The 25,175-nt window shown below is 36.9% G+C and overlaps 2 protein-coding genes and 1 pseudogene across 9 annotated transcripts; 2 read left to right on the top strand and 1 right to left on the bottom strand.

Annotated features, from left to right (window-relative positions):
• Nucleotides 1-372: 372 nt before the first annotated feature.
• Nucleotides 373-8,677, top strand: LOC144558225 (elongator complex protein 4-like). Of its 7 annotated transcripts, XR_013512873.1 has the most exons (13): nt 1,744-1,896; nt 2,647-2,709; nt 2,829-2,860; nt 3,929-4,121; nt 4,425-4,663; nt 4,972-5,047; nt 5,135-5,291; nt 5,374-5,452; nt 6,243-6,402; nt 6,479-6,570; nt 6,650-6,819; nt 7,646-7,739; nt 8,155-8,677. XR_013512873.1 is itself a non-coding variant. In XM_078307015.1 (12 exons), the coding sequence occupies exons 5-12, from the start codon at nt 3,971-3,973 to the stop codon at nt 6,812-6,814; spliced, it is 1,119 nt and encodes a 372-aa protein (XP_078163141.1). In that variant the 5' UTR covers nt 373-480; nt 1,852-1,896; nt 2,647-2,709; nt 2,829-2,860; nt 3,929-3,970; the 3' UTR covers nt 6,815-6,998. The 7 variants fall into 7 exon arrangements, 6 of the variants coding, with proteins under 6 accessions (XP_078163141.1, XP_078163142.1, XP_078163145.1 ...); XM_078307015.1 differs by lacking the exons at nt 7,646-7,739; nt 8,155-8,677 and adding an exon at nt 373-480 and having other exon boundaries at nt 1,852-1,896; nt 6,650-6,998; XM_078307020.1 differs by lacking the exon at nt 7,646-7,739.
• Nucleotides 7,241-8,410, bottom strand: LOC144558571 (F-box/kelch-repeat protein At1g64840-like). Its single transcript, XM_078307411.1, has one exon. The coding sequence runs from the start codon at nt 8,408-8,410 to the stop codon at nt 7,241-7,243; it is 1,170 nt and encodes a 389-aa protein (XP_078163537.1).
• A 1,055-nt stretch (nt 8,678-9,732) lies between the features above and the next one.
• Nucleotides 9,733-12,814, top strand: LOC144558570 (subtilisin-like protease SBT3.5; annotated as a pseudogene). The gene is made up of 8 exons (XR_013512939.1): nt 9,733-9,742; nt 10,145-10,256; nt 10,503-10,728; nt 10,810-11,127; nt 11,218-11,315; nt 11,472-11,853; nt 11,965-12,169; nt 12,255-12,814. The product of XR_013512939.1 is annotated as a subtilisin-like protease SBT3.5 (transcript).
• Nucleotides 12,815-25,175: the final 12,361 nt, after the last annotated feature.

Below are 25,175 nucleotides of genomic sequence, written 5' to 3'. Positions count from 1 at the left end.
TCTTAAATTAATAAACATTCGAGTAAAAAACAGAGATTGCAAACCAACAAGATTGCAAGAATCACCACTTGAAAACCTTCCCCATTCTGCAGCTCATCTTATTTACCTATGTTACCCCAATACTCCATCTAAATTCTCGTACCCGTATCGGGTGTGTATTGGATACAAATATGCACTTGATATGGACCCGATACGTCTCTGAATGCCAGTTGGCATATCAGGGTACGTGGCGTATCCCTTCCCCTTCGATACATTATAGGATACAGCTTAAGGCAGGATACGGCAGGGATATAGATGGGATACGTTTCAAATTTTTAGGTTTTTAGTTTTCTCCTCTGGACACGCAGTCAAAAAAAAAAAAAAAAACCTCCGCTCGGTCTCTCTCAACGTGATACGACACTTGTTTCTCCGCTCGGCGCTCAGCGCTCTCCGCTGTTTATCTCCGTCGTATATCCTTCACTCTCTGTCTCCCCTCTCCGGGTAAGTTATTTCTCTCCACCGTATTTTCTTTCAATTATTTAAATTTTGCTCCTCTCCATGCCAGTATAAAATAACAAATAGTTGGTGAGTTATAAAATTAAAATACTTTTTGCTGGGTATGCTGAAACCTGAAACCAAGTATTGGTCTGTACCTGGTACATGGTACTATAATTCAAAAATAGGTTAATAGTTTTGGTTCAGGGAAAATCGACCCTTAAGCACAGAAAAGCAAAAGGGATATAAGGCCTGAAGTCAATACTCGATTTCACATTCAAAAGAACTAACTGACATTAATTGAGGCCTCATATTACAGAATTGAAATTAGTGGGGCTGGAATAAAGTATTTCTCCTTTTTGCTATATTATGTCGTTGTAAATTACATATTTCATATTTCCAATTCCTCTTCATTTCAAGCACAGCAAGTTAATTGATGTAGTTCAGGTCTTTTCCATAGTTTAGAATCTGTAGAGCACATATATTTGTAGATCATACTGTGAACCTATTGAACACGACCAATACTTGGTTTGATTTGAATTTGTAATGGATGTTATGGATCTAATCTTATGTTGTTCGGTATTATAATTTTCACTATCAATTTTATGTTTGGAGTTGCAATTGTTAAACTTAAACTCGTTTTTTAGATAAATTATAAATTTGGGTCATGTGAATGTGTACCATGGCAAAATTATCAATTTCTTTTTACTTGTAATACAAGTGTTGAATTAATAATATAATTAAATTAATAAAAATAATATAAATAATAGCCGTATCATATCCTCCAATTTTTGAAAATTACCATATCACCGTATCTGATAAAGTACCCGTACCCGTATCTATGCAACATAGTTATTTACAATCCATCTTTTTATCATTTAAAAATCAAGAGCTCTAAAGAGCAAACATTGTAGCATGTACATAACCCGAAAGCGGAAAAGTAGAAAAGAACAGTGAACTCTGTGAGGGGTGCACAATTAAAACTGTAAATAACATTTTGTTTTTGTTGTTCATTTGCATTACATTTTTTATATTTTGTATTATCAATAATTCATAAAATTTATCACAATTAACATTGCTGAAGCAACGTTAGCGTTGGGCCCAGCCCAAAGCTGCTATCTTCTCTCTTCATTTCATAATTTTATTTTGCTATCTTCTCCTCTGCCTATCCCTATCCTCTTCGTTCGTCTAACGCCTCCGAAAACCGTCAGTCTTCGTTCTCACCTAAACCTCCGCCTCTTCCTGTTCTCTCCTCCGCCTAACCTCTAACCCTTCGCCCCTTCCTCCGCCTCACCCTGTCCTCTAAGACGAAGGAAACCCAGAAAAAGTAGTTTCATTATTGATATCACAGTAATTCACAATTTGTTCATTTTCCAGCTAGAACGGAAGAAAGCATTCCAGCCGCACTCTCAAAGCAATCAGGTTAGTACACTTTGAAATAGATTTCTAGGTTTGTGAGAAAATTAGATCTCTGGTTTGTGAGAAATTATATTTCTAGATTTGTGAGAAAATAGATTTCTAGGTTTGTGAGAAATTTAGTAATTGTTTGTGTATGAACTCAAGTGAAAAAATTGGTGTAAGTTGTCATCTTCAAATGATTTCTTTGTTTCTACTCTCATATTCTTATGCAGCAGTACTGCCTTAGCCATTAGTCAATTTGTTTAAGTTAGACAGTACCAGTATCATCTTACTAAATTCTGATTGATTGGCTTAGAATTATGTGGCATTCACTTTAAGGGCTTCACGAAGTGTAGTGAACTCATTTCTATGGCGTTCAACTAAATTGCTACCAGTACTAAATTCTGATTGATTGACTTAGAATTATGTGGCATTCAACTTTGAAATAGATGATACTGGTTTGTGATTTGTATATGATACTGGTTGAACACAGCAAGTGCAACGAAATGAAAAACCTCCTCTCCTTCCCATTCCTGAGGTTTTAGCTTGAATTTAAGTTTGCCTGATCAGTTTTAATACCGAATTACAGCTTCGATTGAACCCTAATTGTCTAGAAATACTCTGTTAAACTAAATTAAAATAATTTGAAATTAGCCGAGGTTGTAATGTAAATATTTAAATTTTATATAAGATGGTTGCAATAGGATTTTGCGTATATTTGACTAAATGATCACTTGCACACCATCAATTAAAATTATAAGCTTTTCTTTTTAGAAGAAGATCCTGAGTTCAGCACAACCTTCGCCTCCTAGCTGTTCTCTTCTGTGTGATGGTCGGGTGAGCAATATACAAACTTACATGTCATGATTAAAGTATCTTTTCTTTACAAAACTATAGCTATGAAACTGCTATTCATTTAGTTACTGTATTGAACTGTTAGTTATTCTTTATTTCAGGTAGGAAAGAGATTACAGTTAATAATATACAGGTTGGAACATATCATGTGCACTGGTTTTATGGGAGATAAAAACTTGAAAGGTTTTATTTAGTTGTTGCCAAACTGGCACCACTGAAAAAAAAACAAATTCTTCTCTGCATGTTGTTGTGCTGTTGCTTGAGTGGTGATGCTGGTACCAGTGGTACCAGCCCAGTGTAACCACTGCTTCACTGATCTGATCTGATGGGGACCCTTATGTGATTATTTAAAATTTTGAAGGTTGTTTGTGCATAATGTGGGCTTGTGAGTAAATAAAAGTAATGTAGGGACCTTAATGCATAAAATAGAACCTTGGTACTATTTATATAGAAGTAAGGGCCTTTTTATAAAAATGTATGAAATTTGATGGGTTTCGGCTGAACTAAAACTGAATTTTAGGCCCTTGTATAACAAGAAAATGAATTAAATGGATTTTGGGCCTTTTCTTTTCTGCTGGGGCCTTTATTTGGGCTTGGCTGTTTAGAAAATAAAAAGGAAATTAATTATAGTATTTGGATTTAGGGTTTAGGGTTTGGGGTTTTGGGGTTTGGGGGGTTTGGGGGTTGTGGGTTGTGGGTTGTGGGTTGTGGGTTGTGGGTTGTGGGTTGTGGGTTGTGGGTTGTGGGTTGTGGGTTGTGGGTTGTGGGTTGTGGGTTTGGGGTTTGGGTTTGGGGGGTTGGGTTGGGGGTTGGGTTTGGGGGGTTTGGGGTTATCCTCTGAGATATCTCATATTTTGCGTGATAATTTCCGAATACGAATTTGGACTAATATGTAATAAATATTTAAATCCGTATTCAGAAATTATCTGAATCCGAATTCAGAACGGATTCTCCGGATCCGTTTTTAGCCCTTTGACCAAAACTGAAAAGTATTTGTTGGTCTTTTGAGTTTTGGATCGGAAACGTCCGATTCGAAATATGTAATAATTCATCCGACACATCCGAATAATGAATCCGAATTCCATAGTGAACTCAAGCTATAGATTATAGATTTGAATCGGAGGATCCCGATCCAAAATCCAAAAGTTGGGTGAAATTTTCTCAACAAATAAATAGATGTTCATTGGTTTAAATATTGTAGGTGTAACGACGACAGGTCAGAAAACGGCGACTAGGTAGAGTGATGGCCACTTCTCTCGTGCGGCCGAGCAGCTTCTCTCGTGCCTCTTCTCCCTCCTCCTCCTCTGCCTCTCCTTCTCCTTCTCTTGCGCCAGGTGTTAGGATCGGAGCTAACGGCGCCGCCTTCGTCTCCTCTGGCATCCCCGACCTCGATAGTAAGTGTTTCGCTTTCTATTGGATTGGAATAATATATGGGAGTGTTAGAGGAACAAGGGATAGATAGTTCTATTGGATGGGTTAATTACAATTCTTCACATGCTGGCTGCTTAAGTTTATACTTGTGGAAGGCTTCAAAGGAGAGGGAGAGACATTGTGCTGTAAATCCACTTTCCAAATTAATGATTCTACTGTTAGATTCTTGCGTTCATATTATTCTACTGTTACAAAGAAAAGAAAGGACATAATAAATAAAATATAAATAAGAAAATAAATGTCTTCCGTCTTTTCTCTATATTTAGGGATACTTGGTGGAGGCTTTCTAGTCGGATCACTTGTTATGGTAATGGAGGATGGAGATGCACCACACCACTTGCTATTGCTCCGTAATTTTATGTCCCAAGGTATTGTGCATGGCCAATCACTTCTCTTTGCTGGCCCCACAACCGACCCCAGATCTTTTCTCGGTACGTTGCCATCTCCTGTTGTACAAAAGGAGGGAGTCAAAATAAAGCATGACACCTCAGATGTGCAAGATAAGGTTCTTATATTTTGCTTATTCAATTTCTCTTCTTCTATTGCCTTGAGTGGTTTGTTTTCAATGCACAACTTAGGTTTACATTTAATTGGAGCTTATCAAACAACTTATTAATAAGCATGTCCCTGTGAGAAATTCTGATTTGTGTGTGTGATTCATGGTACAAATTGAATCCTTTGCCATTGGGCGGGCTACCATTTTGATTGTTATATTGATTTAAAGGATTTGGTCTCTTGTTGTCATTTGTAAATCCCCCCCTCCCCTCCCCTCCCCTCCCCTCCCCTCCCCTCTTCCCCATCCATTTTTTTCAGGAGAAAGGCTTAAGGATTGCATGGCAATACAAGAAATACTTTGGAGAACAAAATACTGTGGATTCTCATAATAGAGGTAATCTAAGACATGGGTATATTATTTATTAGCAAATGCAGGTCATTCATATAATATATTTTTTTTGTTATCCCAATATCTTTTCAGATAAGAAGCAGGAGTTTAGCAGTGATTTCGACTTAAGAAAGCCTCTTGAAAGACATCTATTGAATTCACAAAATATCAAGTGTATAAGCACACTAGATGCAATTGACCTTACCAAATTTCAGAATCACTGCTCAACCTTTGTATCCAAACTCTCCAGGTTAGTGTATTCTTTCTTTCTGATTTTTTTGTACTTGTTGTTTTGTCCTTTTTTAAGTTTCATTGTCTATCTTGATGTTCAGGAAGGATGACGTTAATCTAAATGCTGGCAGGATAGCTATACAATCTCTATGTGCCCCACAATGTGGATATTTTGAGAAGGTGAGTATCTATCGATGTGCCCCACAATGTGGATAATGAAATTAATTGACAACCATGGTAAATGAAGTTTGCATTTGAAATATGACATCCCGAATTTGTTAAATATATGTATGTGAATAATTACTAGATTTTGGCATATGTTACCCTTCATTTGAAATTTTTCAATGATATGAATATAACACCATCTTCTGCTTATCGAATGATTTTCAAATTGCACAGAGTTTAATGTGACCTGTCTGTATTTATAAAAACATTCTATTGTTTTATTCTTTTGGTTTAGAAGCTCCTTTTAATTTGATTCGAGAAATGCTTTTGAGTTTGTGAGTGATCCGTGCCTTTCTTTATAATGTTTTCTTGGATTAAACCAAGGTTTGCAGTTCCAACTTGTACAATTTGAATTCTTCCAATATTATTTTGCCTGTGATTGGTTCTTGTGTTTCAATTATACAGTTGAGAGTTGGTTGAGTCTGAACTGGGAAATTAAGGCCTAGATTGAGTGTTAATTAGGCCACTGTGCTCTCTAGATGATTACCTGAGTACCTGAGCTAGACTGTACTAATTCTGAGGCTTTATTAAAATTCAAGCTAAATTGGGCTTCTGTTGAGGCTTCATGGGATAATTGAGATTTGTTTAGGTTTTACTTTATAGATATGGCACATATGAGAACCATTATCCATCCAAATTTAGTGGTCAAAACTGCAAAATTCTTTAGAAATATCATATAATTTGTTTTTAAAAATTTGATTTGCAGTTGTTTGTTCTTAAAAATGATTATGTCTGCTTGTTGTAGGATTGGGATATATTATCCTTTATTAGATCCCTGAGAGCCATGGTGCGATCTTCTAATGCAGTTGCTGTAATAACCTTCCCAGCTTCAGTTCTCTCAAATTCTATCTCAAAGAGATGGCAACATTTGGCTGACACACTCCTCTCTGTCAGAGCCATTCCAGGTTAGATAAAAATCACAAAATGTTGTAAATTTTTTTTATTATACTTGACCGACAACAATATTATTTGTTTTATCAGATGAAGACAAAGATTTAGCAAAGCTCCTAACAGGGTACCAAGACATGGTTGGATTTCTTCATGTGCACAAGGTTGCACAGTTAAATAGTCAGGTAGTTATTTGTTATCGTGGGCTTTTATTTGGATATATTTTCAGTTTTAACATTTTTTTTCTCTTTTATCTATTATCAGGTACCAGTGATATTAGATGCTTCAACATTCTCTCTCAAATTACAAAAAAGGAGATCCTTGGTTTTGGAGAGACTGAATCAAGCTCCAGTTGAGGGTTCAAGTGGCGTGTCTTATGGAACATCTGGAAGTTGTTCCTCTTCAACAGGCTCTCCTCTTGATTTTTAGTGTTGGTAGATTTTTTATTATGTTTTTTAGATAATTGTTTTCATGAATAACACTGGAAGTGAAATATTAGTAATTAGATGATAGATTTTATCTGGCAGTTTTCTCTAACTAAAACCCAGGTTAACCATATTATAGACAACAACAACATACAAATTTTAGTTGCATGAGATACCAATACTGTTTTTAGATGTCTGTTCCATAAATTTTAGTTGCTGATACATTTATGCAATGATATGCACTGATATTATTTCCTGGTGGTACGGTGTAAGGCAATCCTTCAATCAAGTTGGTTAAGTACATCATTTTGAGCCATTCAAGGAGTGTTTTATACTTCAGCAATGATTTGAATTAAAAAGGATATTCTCTCTTGCTTCACAAGTACAAATGTTACACATTACAATTCACAGTTTCACACTTAATCCACTGCTATCTAAAGCTTGGTATTATCCACAGGGCTCGTGTACAGATCATATTATAAGATCCAAACCTAGTGGCAACTACATCAACTTCACTGTTTGTCAAGTTAACCCGCTTAATAACATACTCAAATTCAAAACTTATCTTGTGCTGCTTCAAAATAGAAGCAGAAGCTGTCACCAACATATTTCCTGCCCATCCCTTGGTTAGTAAATTGCCAGGTTGAAAAGAAAAGCATTGCTTGTGGCCACTAGATAGAAAAATCATCCTTTGACCAATGTTGGTTACTTTAACCCATGATGGTTGCCCTACTTTGCTCAGTTTATAAACTGTCAAATCCCCCTTTATACTTTGATTATCTGGTGTGAGATGCTGAGCCACCAAAAGTAACTCATCTGATGTGTTATCTACCAGGTGGTATTCTGCTTGCTCAAGTGGTAAATCGATCTTCACCACTTCGTTCCTCAAACCTCTGAGATTGTAAACCTTTACGTCTTTTCTTGACACGGTATAAAACAATCTGTTTTGGTAGGTTGCATCAATAACTGTGTAATCCTCTTGCTTTAGTGGTTCATCTAACAATGTCCATCGCTCATCCCCAATTTTACAGAGTGCTAATCCCCAGTTGTTCTTTAACAGAGCCATAACAACACAGTTTGGGTATAGGGAAGGATCAGCCGATAATAGAGTCTTTTGTATTATTGGGTCTGTTTGTTTTCTAGAACAATGCCAAAATGGCCAGATGCCGAGCTGGCACCTGACATATGAGGGTATGAAGGGATGAAATGCTAAAGCAGGACTAGTTTTTAGTGATGGAAGGTTGATTATTTTTCTGGTATTAGGGTTGAATAAGGAAATATCTGGTCCATCTGTCAGAGTAATGTGACTATGGGAGGAGGAATAATATTTCTTATTGGTTTCAGGTAGGGGAACATTATGAATTCTGGAATCGGCAAGGTCGTAGAAGAAACGGGTTGAGGTGTCGTGACCTTCCGATTTGTTAGCATCATAGGGAAGCATCAGCCATGGCAACTGAGGAAGGTGATTGGGAGTAGGTGTCATGATGGATCTCCAAACTGTACAGACGGCGCGAAACCGGATGTAGTCGACTATAGAGATTAATTTTTCTGAGACTCTGAGTAAAATATCATTTGGGAGGTGAGACCAATCAGGCTCCATATGTGTTGGTCTGTGTGGAAATGGTAATGTATATATTGTTGTCTTGATTCCGGCCAATATATATAGAAAAGAGGAGGGAATTTGCCCAAGTAGAATTTAATAGAAAACTGGCTACTTGTTAAACTATATATGCTGTTCGGTTTTAGGTAGTTTGAGCATTTTCATTCGCATACTTTTACCTTACTTGTATTTCATGATAAGTTAAGTAAGCTTTAAGGCACAATTACTGAAATTTAAGTGGAGCAATAAGTTATATTTTGTCTGTAATTCGTAAACTATTCACTTTAAAAAGCAAATCATATCTGCCATTAACTAAAGGCTAATTATCAATACCTGTTTATTTTTAATTTTCGAATATAAGTTTTACCTTGCATTACTCAATTAAGCGTTGCACGTTCGTTGTATAAATGTATAAAAATAAAATGAGTCTGGCACGTTCCTCAAAGCTACAAGGAAACGAAAATGACGTGCTGAGAATTAACCAATTTTACTAACTAAGAGCTTGGCACGTTCTACCAGATAAAAATAAAACAGAAGGTTGATGAATGATGATGCAAAATTTTTAATTTTTATAAATTAAAATAAAATTATCGCAAACTAGATTGATCGATTTCTTTTTGATAAATGAGATTGAACCAATGATTTTTACATTAATGTGGAAAATCAATGAGACCAAATCATTATCTCATCAGCTTGTTCCCAATAATAGAATCAAATTAATAGTTTGGTTTTGTTGATTTCCAACTCAAATGAACTCTAAATTCACATGTTTTACTATTTGATCGAAAAAAAAATACATCCATTTTCCGATAATTTGATTTTTTTATTTTTTAAAAATAAATTTATTTGTAGATAATGGATGAAATATTTTTGACTGAAACATTTTAAATGATTCGGATTCAATTGTAAATACGTTAACTTAATTTTACTGGATATAGATTCGGAATTAAATCTGCTGTTATTCTGAGGGACTAAGAGGAACCTATTTTTTCGATCCCAACTGATCAAATTTTTGTATGTGTGAATTTAAAAAGAAAAAATCGATACATGAATCTCTGAATTTTTTAAATATACCATACCCCAAAAAATAATAAACAAATAATCACGTTTTCTAAAAAATTCGAATTTTGACACGACTGCATCCTCTGAATGCTGCCACCTTTCTGGGGGCCGCATCCAGGGGATGCGGACTATTTCTGAGGTGACCACATCCCCCCCCCCCCCCCCCTTTTTTTCCTCTTCTCTTTTTCCTTCCCCTGCACGAGAAAAAAAGCCTCAGCCCCTAGATGCATCCACCCCAGAAAATGGTCCGCATCGAGGGAATGCGGCTGTGTCAAAATTCAAAGTTTTCAAAAAACGTGGTTATTTGATTTATTATTTTTTTGGGGTATGGTATTTTTAAAAATTACGGCACGAATCTCAACGAAGATCATCTATTGAGATCAGAATAACAGCAGATTTATTTCCTATAGATTCACATTCGGAGCATATAAATTGTTACTGGATTCTAATTTACATTATTATGGATCCAAATCCAATGTGAGTTATTTTTCATGTATCGGATCTTTTAGCTTTCTGTTTTGATGCCTGGCCAAAAATTTGGGTTCTATAGATTGTAAAAGGAATTGGGTTTGTAAATTTGTTTTCTTAGGTATACATAGTGTATATGGGAGATAAGGAGCCAGATATTGAACCAGATCTTTCGGCCATAATTTTTTCTTTGTTCAATCAAAGGTATTTGGCCCGAATCGAAGAGCTTTAGAGATGATGGTATGGGTGAAATTCCGTCTAGATGGAAAGGAAAATGTGTTGAAGGGGAAAATTTCACTATGTCAAATTGCAATAGGTTACTTTCTTTCTTTGTTGTTTCTATCATGAATAACAATTGGCCATTGTTCATCAAATACTGTATGATTTGATGCTTTTTAGATTTTTTTTGTTGCTTTTTTGAACTTTATTTTTTTCATCTAGAGATAGAACAATTGAGTTAAAATTTCCTGAATTATCACTAGTTCACTACCTATCAATGTCCTCAGGGCCCTAGTTCAAATTTACAGCATCTGTTCACAAAAAAATATCATAAGGTAGTGAGGAAAATCATTGGGGCAAAGTGGTACATAAAAGGCTATGAGGCTGAAAATGGCAAATTAAACAAAACCACCACTATGGAGTTTCTCTCTTCTCGGGATGTGGCCGGTCATGGGACCCACACATCATCCACGGCAGCCGGATCTCCAGTCACCAGTGCCAGTTTTCTCAACCTTGCTTCTGGCATTGCTAGAGGCGGTGCCTCCGGGGCCCACCTAGCAGTCTACAAGGTGATTAATTGAAAAGTTAAATGAAATGAAAACAACTTAAAACCTAATTCTACCCCTAACTGTACCTCTTACTGCCCCAAGGTGTGTTGGTCAACTGGCGACTGCAGCTCAGCAGATATTTTGGCAGCCTTCGATGACGCGATCCATGATGGCATGGATGTAATCTCAGTTTCTCTAGGTCAATCCCTGCCGCTCCCAGACTACGTAGATGATGCCTTGGCCGTCGGATCATTCCATGCAGCAGCAAAAGGAATTGTAGTGGTTTGCTCGGGAGGAAATTCAGGGCCTTTTCCAGAGACAATTATAAATGGTGCACCTTGGGTTGTAACGGTTGGAGCGAGTTCAATTGATAGGACATTTCTCTCACGAGTTGTTCTTGGAAATAACCTTTCTTTTGTGGTTTGTATATATATTAAAACTTAAAAGCTGAAAAAAATTAAATTAAACTTTGAGCTCACACATTTGCTTATATGATTTATAAAAATTCAGGGAGAGTCTTTGTTTACTGGAAAGTACCGCGATAAACTTTTAAAGATTGTTTATGCCGAAGATGTTGCAGCCTCTGATGCGTCAGAAGCTGATGCAAGGTAATTACACTTTTGTAGTTATTTGAATTGCATCTTTGTTGTCTCCTTTTAAAATTCATCTACAGATCTTCAAAGTTTACATGCAATTTGCTTTTTGGCCGTTAAGGACATGCTTTAAATTTACTCTTCTATTTATTTAAACTGATATTTCCACAGAAGTTGCAATACAGGTTCTCTAAATTCCACATTAGTAAGAGGAAATGTGGTGCTCTGTTTTCAAACAAGAACTCAAAGGATGGCCTCGGTTGCCGCTGACACTGTCAAAAGCTCTCATGGTTCTCTAAATTCTATGTTATCTTACATTGGCACTACAAAGTATGATTATCTGAACGGCCTAAGAAATCCATTGATTAAAAAGTATTACTGATAATATTTTATTCTGATTATTCACCTCAGTTTTTCATCTTTCAGAAATCCAGTGGTCAAATTTACATCAATTAGAACAGTTGTTGGCAAACTGATGGCCCCTGAAGTTGCGTATTTCTCCTCTTGAGGCCCCAGTTCTTTCTCTCCATTTGTCTTAAAGGATAAAATAATTGCAATCTAGATAGCATAAATTATATCAGCTATTTCTGCGATGTACCTTCAATATTTTTCTTTACAAAGTAAACAAATAAATAAGCATTTGATATTTGCGAATCAACTGCAGCCTGATGTTGTTGCTCCTGGTGTAAATATCCTGGCATCATGGTCTCCAGCCCTACCACTATCAACTTCTACTGGACCCGTCCATTTTAATATTGAGTCGGGCACGTCAATGGCATGCCCTCATGTATCAGCTATTGTGGCAATTCTTAAATCAGTACATCCTACCTGGAGTCCTGCTGCTCTAAAATCCGCACTGGTAACCACAGGTAAGATGTGCCGATACAGTAAAAACAAAATTATAAATATTATTTGTGTGAATTTGACTTTGTGATATATTAACTAAAATCACAGCTTATACAAAAGATGATTATGGATTTGACATCGTAGCTGAAGGGGCTCCATATAAACTAGCAAACCCATTCGACTATGGCCGGGGCCATGTTGACCCAAATAAAGCTGTGGATCCGGGTCTGATATTTGATTCGGGTCTACCTGATTACATAGATTTCCTATGCTTAATGGGATATAACAACTCGGCAGTAAGCTTAATGGCATAAAAGCCCCCACAATCTTAACGTGCCATCTATATTGATTTCAAAGCTAAGAGACCATATAGCAGTTGCAAGAACAGTTACAAATGTTGGTCCACCTACATCAATTTACAAATCACGCGTAGAAGCACCTCCTGGAGTTGAAGTATCAGTAAAACCAGAGATCTTAACTTTTAATTCAAGTGTAACAAAGTTGAAGTTTAAGGTTGTGTTTCGGCCCAAGTTGAAATTGCAAGGGAGGTATTTTTTTGGTAATTTGATTTGGGAGGATGGAATTCATTTTCTGAAGATTCCTTTGGCAGTTAGAATAGTGGTGGATGATTTCTATGTTGATGCATGAGTACTTTCTTATATATATTTTCTTTTAATTTAGATTGTAGCAAGTCTTTACAAGACCACTTTTAGTGAAATGAAAGGGCAAGGGAAAGTTTAATCAAAGCTCCAGTTGATACTACATGCTAATATAAATGGTTTCCAGTTGATACTACATGCTAATATAAATGAGGTTGTTATTCGAGCTCTCTGTCTTCTTCTCTAATTGTTAATTGAGATGATTCCATGAAAATTTGGAACACTTTCAGTACTGACTGATAATAACTAGATTTATTTTTCAGACATTCAATAAAATAAATTCCCTGTCACGAATCAATTTGCAACAATAATCAGCCCACATCCCATCCAATAAAAATCTCCAATATTCCCATCTTGGAATACCATTTTACAATTTTAACTCCACAAAAGGAAAAAAAAAATAAAAAATCGTGATTGCATTTTTGCATCAAGTATTGCTGGTCTTGGAATCGGGATCAGCATTCAACGAAGCCAAGCTCTTGTTATACTCCTCGAGCTCATCGTAATAGATATCCCATACGCACCTCACGCACCCGCTCCCGCAACAGTCGCCGGGAAGTGGCTTTTCCGGCGGCTCCAACGCCTTCTTCGAAACCTCAGGTTTGGTTTCCTTGTCTGATTTCTTGATCTCGATGCTTCCTTCTTTGTTGAGCGATGCCATGGGAGAGAGGGACGAGAGCTGGTGGTCTAAGTGGAGAGAGAAGGCGGGGCTCGGGATTTTGATCGGAGCCAATGTACGGATGGCGGTAAGTAGCATATGTCGTTAATTTTTTTTTTTTTTTGGATTTTTGAGGAAAATCTGAAATTTTGAATGGCGTGCTAGTGTAGAGAGAAGGTCGCAATTGGCAACAAGGCTTTGGACCGAATTTTTTATTAATAGAAAAAAAAAAAAATAAAGTATCGAAATATGGGATTATTTTTGAATTTTTTTGAAAAATAAATAGAATGGGTTGTGTTAACTCGTCCACCGGACGGGTCTAATTATCCCGTCCGGATTAATCCCCTAATATGCTTCTTAATCAAATTCATGCAAAAAAAAAATGACAAAAGTCGGACGGGTTATAGCGTCCCGTCCCCCATGTACAAAAAAAAAATCCAGACGGTTTGCTTCAACCCGTCCCGGCGCAAATAAAAAAAAAAAAATCCCCGGACGCTATGCTTAAACCCGTCCGGGCCGTCCATTTAAAACATCCAGGTGTGCTATTTTAGTCCTCCCAAGCATAAGACTCGCTCATTTTCACTTAGATAGTAGAAGGCGAGAAGATAACGTTCACACAGAGACAGAGAGAGGTGATTGTTGTTAATAGCGAAGTCAAATTTCAAACAGGTAACTCCTTAATTATATTTTATGCTGTGTTATTCAGTAATTTTTGTAAAATAATTTAATTAATATTAGTTTTTATCAGTGTTCTAAATAGCGCGCTATAGCGCCGCTATAGCGGCGCTATAGCGTTTTTGGACCCAAAACGCTAAGCTATACAATTAAAACACGCTATTTGAGCTACAGACACTATAGCGGTAATAGCAGTCCGCTATAGCGCATAGCGTGTAGCGCAAATAGCGCCCGCTATGCAACATGCTGTTTTTTTTTTCTTTTCAATTTATATGGGCTTTAAATAAAGACTCAGATTGGATTTTAACCGTGATTTTTTTTTATAATTGACATACTAAGCTTTATATTAAACTATTAATTATTATTTTAATAAAAAAATTATTAATTATTAAATGAGATCAAATAAGGAAGCTACAGCGCGCTATGCAACATGAGCTGTTTTTTTTTTCTTTTTTTAATTTATATGGGCTTTAAATAAAGGCTCAAATTAAATATATTAAGATATTTCTTGAAGTAACAAAATGATACTTACTATATGGTAGTTTGAATATTTTGAATAGATTAAGATAATTAATTATGCCATGATGTCTAGGTTATTTTGAAATTTAAATAGAAAAAAGATAGATTATGTCATGATGCTAAATATATTTTGAATAGAAAAAGATCGATAGTTTATGATATTAGTAATACTATGGATATTTTGAGTCGCAATTTGGACTTTGTATTGGTTCAATATGAATACTATAATTTTTTAATCAATTTGATGTTATTTATTATTCTATGAGACTTATATAATGTTGATATTTAGTACAAATATATGATATAATTTTTATAAAAATAAAAAAACGCTATGTGGCATAGCTTTCGCTATAGCGACGCTATTCGCTATAGCTTTTTTTTTCGGCTTCCCGCTATGACGCGATAAACGCTATTTAGAACCTTGGTTTTTATTAATGTAATAATAATAATATGTAATTTATTTATTATTGTGTAGGTTAATAATATGTAATTTTTATTTAATTAATATTAGTTATGAATATATTTCAATAGGTAAATTTTGCAGGGTATCACTAAAATGTTATCAAATTTAATTTGTTTTTACGTAGTTATTGAACTTTATATTTGTTCAATTAAATGATTTTGTTATTTTCAGCTGTGTCATTTAGTAACTATTGTAGAATAATTTAATTAATATTAGTTTTTATTATTGTAATAATAATAATATGTGATTTATTCATTATTGTGCAGGTTAATTTATAAAAATAATTAATCATGTTGATGCTGAGGATTTATTTTGGTGGTGAAATACGACACAGTCGTAAAGGAGTGGAGTATAGTATTAGTCCTCAATTCTCATTGAGTGTGACTGATGAACACGGTTGGTATGATGTGAAAGGTGAAATTTATCGCCAACTTGGATATTCCGAGAATGAGTATAACCTAAAAGCACATGCACGGGTTAATGTTGGTACAACAACCCGACGCTATTATGAGAAAATTGAAATCGTGTGCGATCAGAGTTGGAGAGGTATTTATATCCAAAGTATGCGTGCCCAAACCCAGTATACTTTTCTCGATTTATACATTGAGTTGGTTCCAATCATCAGTGAAATACTGTTATGATTTGGCTTAGGGAAAGATGAGTAGCACTGGTGTGGTCGGATATTTTTGATATTTTTTGTATAAGTTGACAAAAATAAAGGAAATTAAGATAGAAAATAATAAAGATAAATTTAAATAACAGAAGTTTTCATTCATTCAAATCTTAGTTCCTAAGATACAAGGGTCACATCCTTAAATAGAAATGCAAGAAACAAAGGCACACAAACGACATGAGTAAAGACACACAACACATGAGTAGACACGCAAACAACATGAAAGAAAATGCAAACTACATGAAAGAAAATGTAAACTACGCGACCCTAGCATGCCATCGACATGATTTGTATTTTGGGTTTCGCGGGCTAGAAGGCTTTAGTGGGCTGAGCCTTGATGAGTTGTAACAAATACAACCGCAGGCATTCGTTAATAGTATTGTACCGGAAACAAATCCAGAACCTCTATAGACCTAATATAGTGATAACTATGCGGGTCCCAATTTCTTCGAACCCTATCAGACACAACAAACACCAAGGCAAGACCCTCGACAGACCCAAAGTGGTAACTATGCGGGTCCCAATTTCTTCGAATCCTATCCAACACAACAAACACCGAGATAAGACCTTTATCTGTATCCTTATCCCAATGTGAATGAGTTATCACCGTCTGTTCAGACAGAATACAATAATCAGAATAGCCCATGGATCGATCCACCGGAGGTAGCTGATCCTAATACTGATTTTGATGATGTACCGCAAAGTGATGACGAAGAGGACGCTGACTCATGTGAGGATGAAGCCGACTGGGATAATGAAGCTGATTCAGAAGGGGATATCCGGGATGATACCTCGACACAATCACAGCAAACACCATGCGTTCAGGCTGAACATTTTCCCATAAGTGACCGCGGTGTAAGTCACCCTGTGGCAAGTTTCAATGACACCTCAGTATTTCAACTCGCAGATGTCAACTTCTTCAGTAGGCCGAAATATGTCCATGATACACTTGCTGTAGGTAATGAGTTCTCTTCAAAATAGGCTTTACGATTGAAAATAAATGATTATTACATTAGAAAGAATATTGAAGTAAAAATTACGAGGAGTAATAGAACTAGCATGGTAGTCAATTGCAAGGACACCAGGTGTACGTGGCGTTAGAACAATTTCAGGACCACATATGTGCCATGCCGAAGCTTCTCGTACTGATCATGCACAATTAACTACAGAAATGGTCGCCGATGTTATACGAGAAGATATTATGGAAAATGTTGCTTTAACCATTAAAAGCGTTAAAGGGCTAGTCCCTAAAGCCTAGAAGGGAATCACTCCCAAATATAACAAGTTGTGGCATGGCCGAGAGCTGGCAATCGCACAACTATTCGGTAGTTGGGAAAAATCTTACAACCTTCTCACTCCACTGTTGGAAGCAATTAAAAGAGACAATCCAAGAACAAAATTTGGAGTTGCGCACGAACCCACAGGAGATTCAACAGAAAGGTTGTTTCAGACAGCTGCGTGGGCTTACGGTCCGTGCATTGCTGCAGTGCCTCATCTCAGGTCAATCATTAGTATTGATGCATGCTTCCTTTCTTGTAGGTATCAAGGGAGATTGCTAATAGCGTGCGATTACAAAGCTGAGAACCAATTGGTTCCTTTGGCTTTTGCACTAGTCGGGGAAGAGAGTTTCCAGACATAGGGGTGGTTCATGAGGTGGTTGCGTATGGAGGTAATTGGTAATAAGTTAATGTGCATTGTGTCTGATTGGCACATGGGGATCAAGAAAGTATTCACCGATAAATACGATGGTTGGTACGAGGATGGTGGCGAGTGCTTTCATAGATTGTGCTCACTGTTAGTTTGTAATAATCTAGAAGTCAATAATACGATAAATTAATCATAAAGCTTTGTTCATGAATTGAATGTTTATTTATATATCATTTTGTTGCCTTGAGTATTATTGCATTTGTGGATCATTTCGAGTTCATGACTGAAATTGTGAAACTCCATAATATAGATAATATATACTCTTAAAAGGTCACTGACCAAGGTAATTAGCAGGAACACTAATTACCGCTATAAGGTTAGTATGTGGATTAAAATATGGTTAAGTTTTACAAACCACCTGACACGAGATGTCATTTTAATCACATAGATACATGTTCTAGGAACATGGTATTTGACAGACCCCGAATGAAACATTAAATAGAATTGTGTTCGTGTCATTTATGTTTTCATTCAGTGTCAAAGTTCTACAGTATGAGGTATTTATCGTTCCCACTAAGAAATATATATGAGTGAGTGTTATCTAACGCTGTCCGTAAAAAGCAGCCATAACGATAGCATTCCCATATGTATAACTTAGCTGAGGAAGTGATAGTCTACCAAGAATACTACTTGTCCCTCGTATCTCTATACGAGCTATAGCATCACTGGGCCCCTTGATAGAGTTAGATTATCTGCATGCGGTATAATTACAAGAGTAATTATATTTGATAATCTACTCAAGATCAAGAAAAGATACAGTTACCAAGGATGACACACAGCTACCTTGAAACTGATCTGATATCTATGAGGCAGAAGAACTGACACAAGTAAATTGTTTGCTGGATCGTGATATTGTACAGTACAGCATCATCTGTGTAATTGGATGGTCATGATGTGTTGCCAGATACCACCCATGACTAACAGAAGTTAAAACAGTTTTAACTCTGTTTACCAACATAACACAGATCCTATTGGGTCACACCATATAGGAGCTACTCGGAGAATCTTACTGATTAATTATAAATTGATTATAATTAATATTAAGATGGTTATAATTAATTATACGTGATATAATTAAATTATAAATGTCATTTAGAATGACAAGCAGAAACAACGGTTAATTTATAAACGTACACGTTACGTTGTATAAAAGTTACCGAACAATAACCGAAAAGAAATATAATTGTACATGACAATTATATATATATGATTTGGAATTTTAATTGTTAATTATGGATTTGAATTATGGGTTTAAAAGCCCAAAATAATCAAAGCCTTAATTAAAATTAAAGGCCCAAAGTCAAAGCCCAAAATCAAAGCCTTTTACTATTCATGCCTTAATGGGCCAAGGGCAAAATGGTCATTTCACACCTATGCCACCTTGCATGACACCTTAGGGGTGTAGAAACATGGAGAAGAGTGTGGAAGGGTGTGGAAGGGGTATTTTGGTCTTTTCACATATTAAAGGATGAGGTGTCAAGGGCTTTTGGTAAATAGATTTGTTTTGAGGGGTATTTTGGTCTTTTGCGAACCTCCTCAAAACACTATAAATAGAGGGGTGAGGGTAGAGAGAAAATTTGCTAATTCACATGTTAATCTGATTACTTTGTTAATCGATTTTTCTCTCTTCCCTGATTTCGGTTATTACGAGATTCGGAAAAATATATTTTTGCAAACTCTGCGGTATTTCGTGTTTTGCTTTTTAAGTGAAACTGAATAACTTGGAGTCTTAAATATATTTAATCTGTCCCTATTTCGGTGAATAGTGTTTCTGCAGAATTCCGCGGTTTACGGTATTTCTGGCAGAAGAAGTAAATCGCTCTCCGGTTAGTCCTGGTGGATAACCAATAGAGGTATCACACGTGTGATACTGCGAGTCGATTCCATCCCTGGTGAGGCTCTACTCGCTCGGTCTGCATTCCAACTAAGATTTGGAATCAAGGTATAAATTGTTATATTAATCTATTTAATTTGTAAATAGATTTAATGCTTTAGGAAATCAATTATGGAGTAGATCTGTAAATAGGATTAAACGAATCTTCTTGATTCATTTAATCCGTAGCTTAAGTTAGATGTAAAAATTTTTGTTTTACTCTTTCCGCAGCTTAAGCTAATTAAATGGGTTTGAACCGTTCCTCGAAACCCAACAGTGGTATCAGAGCACAAGGCTCTCCCGCTGATTGATTTTCTAAAGTTATAACTTATGCAAATAAGGTGCATGTACCGCGTATCGGTTTAAATTCTTACATTTGCAGCACAAGTCCAAAACCGATTAGAAATGAGATTTTCTTGGTTCGGTTTTTCCGACTAAGAAAGTTAAATTAGATTTACGCTTTCTTTATGCTTTCTTTATATTTTCGTTTTCAAAAACTTTTGATCGCGTTAAAGTTCATCGAAGAATGTGATGAAGCAATAAAGTACCTTAGTAAGAGCTGTCATTTCCACACCGTAAAAGAGATGGTTCTGTCTAGGAAAGATTGAGTCTAAGCGGTCCTTGTGACCCCGATCTTTCCTGGGAGCCCCTTTTACACGTCCTAATGGCTGGCCGAAAAGGAACTTTGTCACGTTACCAAATTGCTTTAACGCTTTTGAAATGGCAAAATTTAGTGTAAATCTTTCGCCTTTTCGAAAACCTTCGGAAAATAAAGTTCATCGAAGAATGTGATGAAGCAATAAAGTACCTTAGTAAGAACTGTCATTTCCACACCGTAAAATAGATGGTTCTGTCTAGGAAAGATTGAGTCTAAGCGGTCCTCGTGACCCCAATCTTTCCTGGGAGCCCCTTTTACATGTCCTAATGGCTGGCCGAAAAGGAACTTTGTCACGTTACCAAATTGTTTTATGGAACGAAAAGAATATCTGTTTTAAAAACATGTAAACTGTTTATATGCTTTAAACGGTATAGAATAAAGAACTGAGCATAGCTGCAAAATAAAGAATTAGGAACTGATAAATATATATATACCTGACTTGGTCCCGTATATAAGTAAATTAGATTTACTGCTTTGATATGAACTGAATAAATTAGATTTATCGCTTTCATGGAACCGTGAAAGAACGTGATGTCAAAGAAAGATTTGTGAAGGAACTCACCGTTGTCTTTCTGGCAAACGACTTTCACGTATCCGCTAGAATGTCTAAAGTCAGTTGCAAGAACTGACTGCTTAACAAAAGCTAAGTATATGAAAGAGATACTGCTAAAAGAAAAGAAAGTAATGGAGATCATATTCGGTATTCTTTCTAGACTTCCTTTCCACGACTGCTTAATGAAGCATATGAAAGATGTCTCTTTAGATACGAATAAAATCACATTAGTCGTTCTTTCTGGCACGTTAAGGTTAGAAAATAATGCGATCACATTTCGTACTCTAGACTTCCTTTCCACGACTGCTTAATGAAGCATATGAAAGAGGTCGCTTAAAGATACGAATAGAATCACATTAATCATTCTTCCTGACATATCTCTTTTAGAGATTGCTGGCACTGTTAAGCATAAACACCAACCCATTAAATACTAAGTAGTATGCCCTTCCCACTCTATCCTCCTCAAACCATTGTTCATTGGTTGATGATTAAACTACTCAGTAGACATCGCCTTTTACCTTTGGTGGTCGAGGGTTATGTCCGACATATCAAACCAAATAGAGTGAGGTTACTTACCAATGATTTCCAAAACAGTTTTGGGCTTGGGGCAAAGTTTTCGTTAAATACACGTGATGTTTTAACAAAACCAAGAATCGCAAAGAGATGTGATTAGCAAGTTTGCTTACCTAAGATAACTGATAGCCAAGATATGCATACACTGCCTTGGTTGTTAGTGAAAATAGGGATCTTGGTCCTACTGCAAAACGGGAATAGAACAAATTTGCAGTGGGAGTTTTATTATTAGAATAAAACATTACATGAACAAAGCTAAAATCTTTACATTTAAACATTGTAGTAATATGGCTAAAGAAACGTCATTCTCTCTACGCTCCTTGCTCGAAAAACAAACACGTGAGAAAAGGGAATATATCCGAAATACACCGGTCCCTGCTGAAATAGTAGAGAGCAGCTCTGTCAGTACTCACACGCTTCGTATGACAAGCGATGATGAGAAACTGGAGAAGCTTAACTGTCCGTGGAGCCACGAGTTGGCCACGGAAGTTATCCTGAACTCATTTCCTCCTAGCTATTCGGAGTTCATTGTGAACTCCCATAAGCAAGAGTTGGATAAAAGCTTGCAGGAGCCCCAAGGGATGTTGAGGATCACTGATAAAGACATTGAGAATAGCTCTCATGTCCTCATGATCCAAGAAGGTGGGAGGAAAATAGAGAAAGCCCCAAAGAAGGTGGCTCCGAAGTACAAAGGCAAAAGGAAGTTGGTTCTAGGAACGAACTCTCCCAAGATAAAAGTTTCTGCTAACTTTGACTGCTATTTCAGCAATAGCAAAGGTCACTGGAAGAGAAACAGCCCGAAGTATCTTGAAGATATGAAATTTGAGAATGTCTCAAAAGTCTCAGTCTTAAGTATCAATGTTATTGAAGTTAACGTTGCAACCTCTATTAATGATTGGGTACTGGATACCGGATCATGTGCTCATATTTGTTCAAATATGCAAGCACTGAAAAATAGGAGGAAGCTACATAACAAGGAGATACAACTCCAAGTTGGAAACGGAGCACGAGTTGCAGCCGTAACAGTTGGTAATATAGAGTTGTGTCTACCCAGCGGGCTTGTAATGGAACTAGAAAATATATATTTTGTTCCTATCATTTCCAGAAACATCATTTCAATCTCATGTTTAGAGATGAATGGTTTCTCTTTTGTAATAAAGGACAATAGATGTTCTATATACAAAGATGAATTATATTATGGATCTTCATATATGATGAATGGTCTTTATATACTGGAAATGGACAAACCCGTGTTTAACATCAATAACAAACGACTCAAAACATCACATGAAAGCATGACTTACATGTGGCATTGTCGCCTTGGTCATATAAATGAGAAACGCATCAAGAAGTTACATAAAAATGGACTTCTTGGTAAATTTGATTTGGAATCAATTGACACATGCGAATCTTGTATACGAGGTAAAATGACCAAAGCGCCTTTCTCCAAAAAGGGCGAAAGGGCAAGTGACTTGTTAAGTCTTATACACACGGATGTATGTGGACCTATGAGTACTTGCACAAGAAATGGTTTTTCTTACTTTATCACGTTTACTGATGATTACAGTAGATACGGTTATGTCTACTTGATGAGACATAAGTCTGAATCCTTTGACAAGTTCAAAGAATTCAAGACTGAAGTAGAAAATCAATTGAACAAAAGTATTAAGGCTCTACGTTCCGACCGTGGAGGCGAATACTTGAGTTTTGAGTTTAAAGAATACTTAAAGGAATGTGGGATAGTCTCACAGCTCACACCTCCAGGGACACCACAATGGAATGGTGTTTCTGAGAGACGGAATCGAACTCTACTGGATATGGTTCGATCCATGATGAGTGAAGCCACTCTGCCGAAATCCTTCTGGGGGCACGCACTAGAAACTGCTGCACGAACAATAAACATGGTTCCATCCAAGTCAGTAGAAAAGACTCCATACGAGTTATGGTTTGGGAAAATCCCAACTATGTCTTATCTTAAAATTTGGGGTTGCGAAGTATTTGTCAAACGTTCGACGTCTGGCAAACTTGATCCCAAAGCTGACAAATGCTTCTTCGTAGGATATCCTAAGGAAACGAAAGGATATTACTTCTATTACCAATCCGAGAACAAAATAGTTGTTGCTCGTCATGGTATATTTTTGGAGAACGAGTTTCTCGCAAAAGGAAGTAGTGGGAGTAATGTAATACTTGAATAAATTCAAGATACATCACATAATACAATATCTGAACCAGATCAGATTAACCCACCTCTTGATACTTCGGCTGATGAGCATCTGGAAGTTCCAAATCCACAAGTAGATGTGGATGAGGTTCTAGTCCCGAGCTCAAGTACTTCAACGCAAGTTGAAGTAGAACTGGATCCGCAGACAGTTGTGGATCAAGTTCAACAGCCCGAAGAACGAGTACTACGTAGGTCAACAAGAGTAGTCCATGCACCTGAAAGGTACTTGGGACTGCATGAGATCTCAGCCTATGACACTGAAGATCCTTTGACCTATGCGGAAGCAATGGATAGGCCCAACTCTGATAAATGGCTGGAGGCCATGAGATCCGAAATACAGTCCATGTATGACAACACGGTCTGGAACCTAGTTGTACCACCTGATGGGATAAAACCCATAGCTAACAAGTGGGTTTTCAAAATGAAAACAGACATGGATGGTAAGATGACTGTATACAAAGCACGGCTAGTAGCGAAAGGTTTCAAACAGATTCTCGGTGTAGATTATGATGAAACTTTTTCGCCCGTGGCTATGTTTAAGTCAATTCGGATACTCCTAGCAATTGCCGCATTTCATGATTATGAAATATGGCAAATGGATGTCAAAACCGCATTCTTAAATGGAAATTTAGAAGAGGATGTGTATATGACACAGCCTGAGGGTTTTGAGGATTCAAAGAATGCTGGGAAGGTGTGCAAACTTCTTAAATCCATTTATGGACTGAAGCAAGCATCACGGAGTTGGAATCTTCGATTTGATGAAGAAGTCAAAAAGCTTGACTTCGTCAGATGCAAAGAAGAACCATGTGTATACAGAAAGACTAGTGGGAGTGCCATCGCTTTTCTTATCCTATATGTAGATGACATACTACTAATGGGAAATGATATTCCTCTTTTGCAACAAGCCAAGTCTTCGTTGAAGAAAGTCTTTTCAATGAAAGACTTGGGCGAGGCTGTCTATATACTAGGCATAAAGATCTTTCGAGATAGATCAAATAGACTTATAGGTTTAAGTCAAAGCACGTACATTGACAAAGTGCTGAATCGGTTCAGCATGCAGGATTCTAAGAGAGGATTCCTGCCAATGTCTCATAGTGTTCAGCTAAGCAAGACTCAGTGTCCTTCGACAACTGATGAGCGAAGCATTATGAGTAGAGTACCATACGCTTCGGCTATTGGCTCTATCATGTACGCCATGTTGTGCACTCGCCCTGATGTCTCGTACGCTTTGAGTGTGACGAGTAGATATCAGGCTAATCCAGGCAAAGAGCACTGGATTGCTGCAAAGAATATCCTTAAGTACTTGAGAAGAACTAAGGATATGTTTCTCGTCTACGGTGGTGATTCCGAGCTTGTGATTAATGGTTACACTGACGCCAGTTTCCAAACTGACCATGATGACTCGAGATCACAGTCTGGGTATGTGTTCATACTCAACGGTGGTGCTGTGAGCTGGAAGAGTTCAAAACAAGAGACTACAGCAGACTCAACCACCGAAGCAGAGTACATAGCTGCATCCGAGGCAGCTAAAGAAGGTTTCTGGATCAAGAAGTTCCTTAGCGAACTTGGAGTGGTTCCCAGTGTTCAAGGCCCTGTGGACCTCTACTGTGACAACAATGGAGCTATAGCTCAGGCCAAAGAACCGAGATCGCACTCAAAATCCAAGCATGTTCTACGGCGTTTTCACCTGATACGAGAGATCGTAAATAGAGGTGATGTAAAGATATGTAGAGTTGACACAGTCAGCAACACAGCTGATCCACTCACGAAACCTCTTCCTCAAGCCAAGCACCAGAT

The sequence above is a fragment of the Carex rostrata genome, chromosome 8 (genome assembly GCF_964058835.1).
Source record: "Carex rostrata chromosome 8, lpCarRost1.2, whole genome shotgun sequence".
Taxonomy (NCBI): domain Eukaryota; kingdom Viridiplantae; phylum Streptophyta; class Magnoliopsida; order Poales; family Cyperaceae; genus Carex; species Carex rostrata.
The sequence above is the reverse complement of the archived record's forward strand: the minus strand, read 5'-3'. Positions and strand labels throughout refer to the sequence as shown.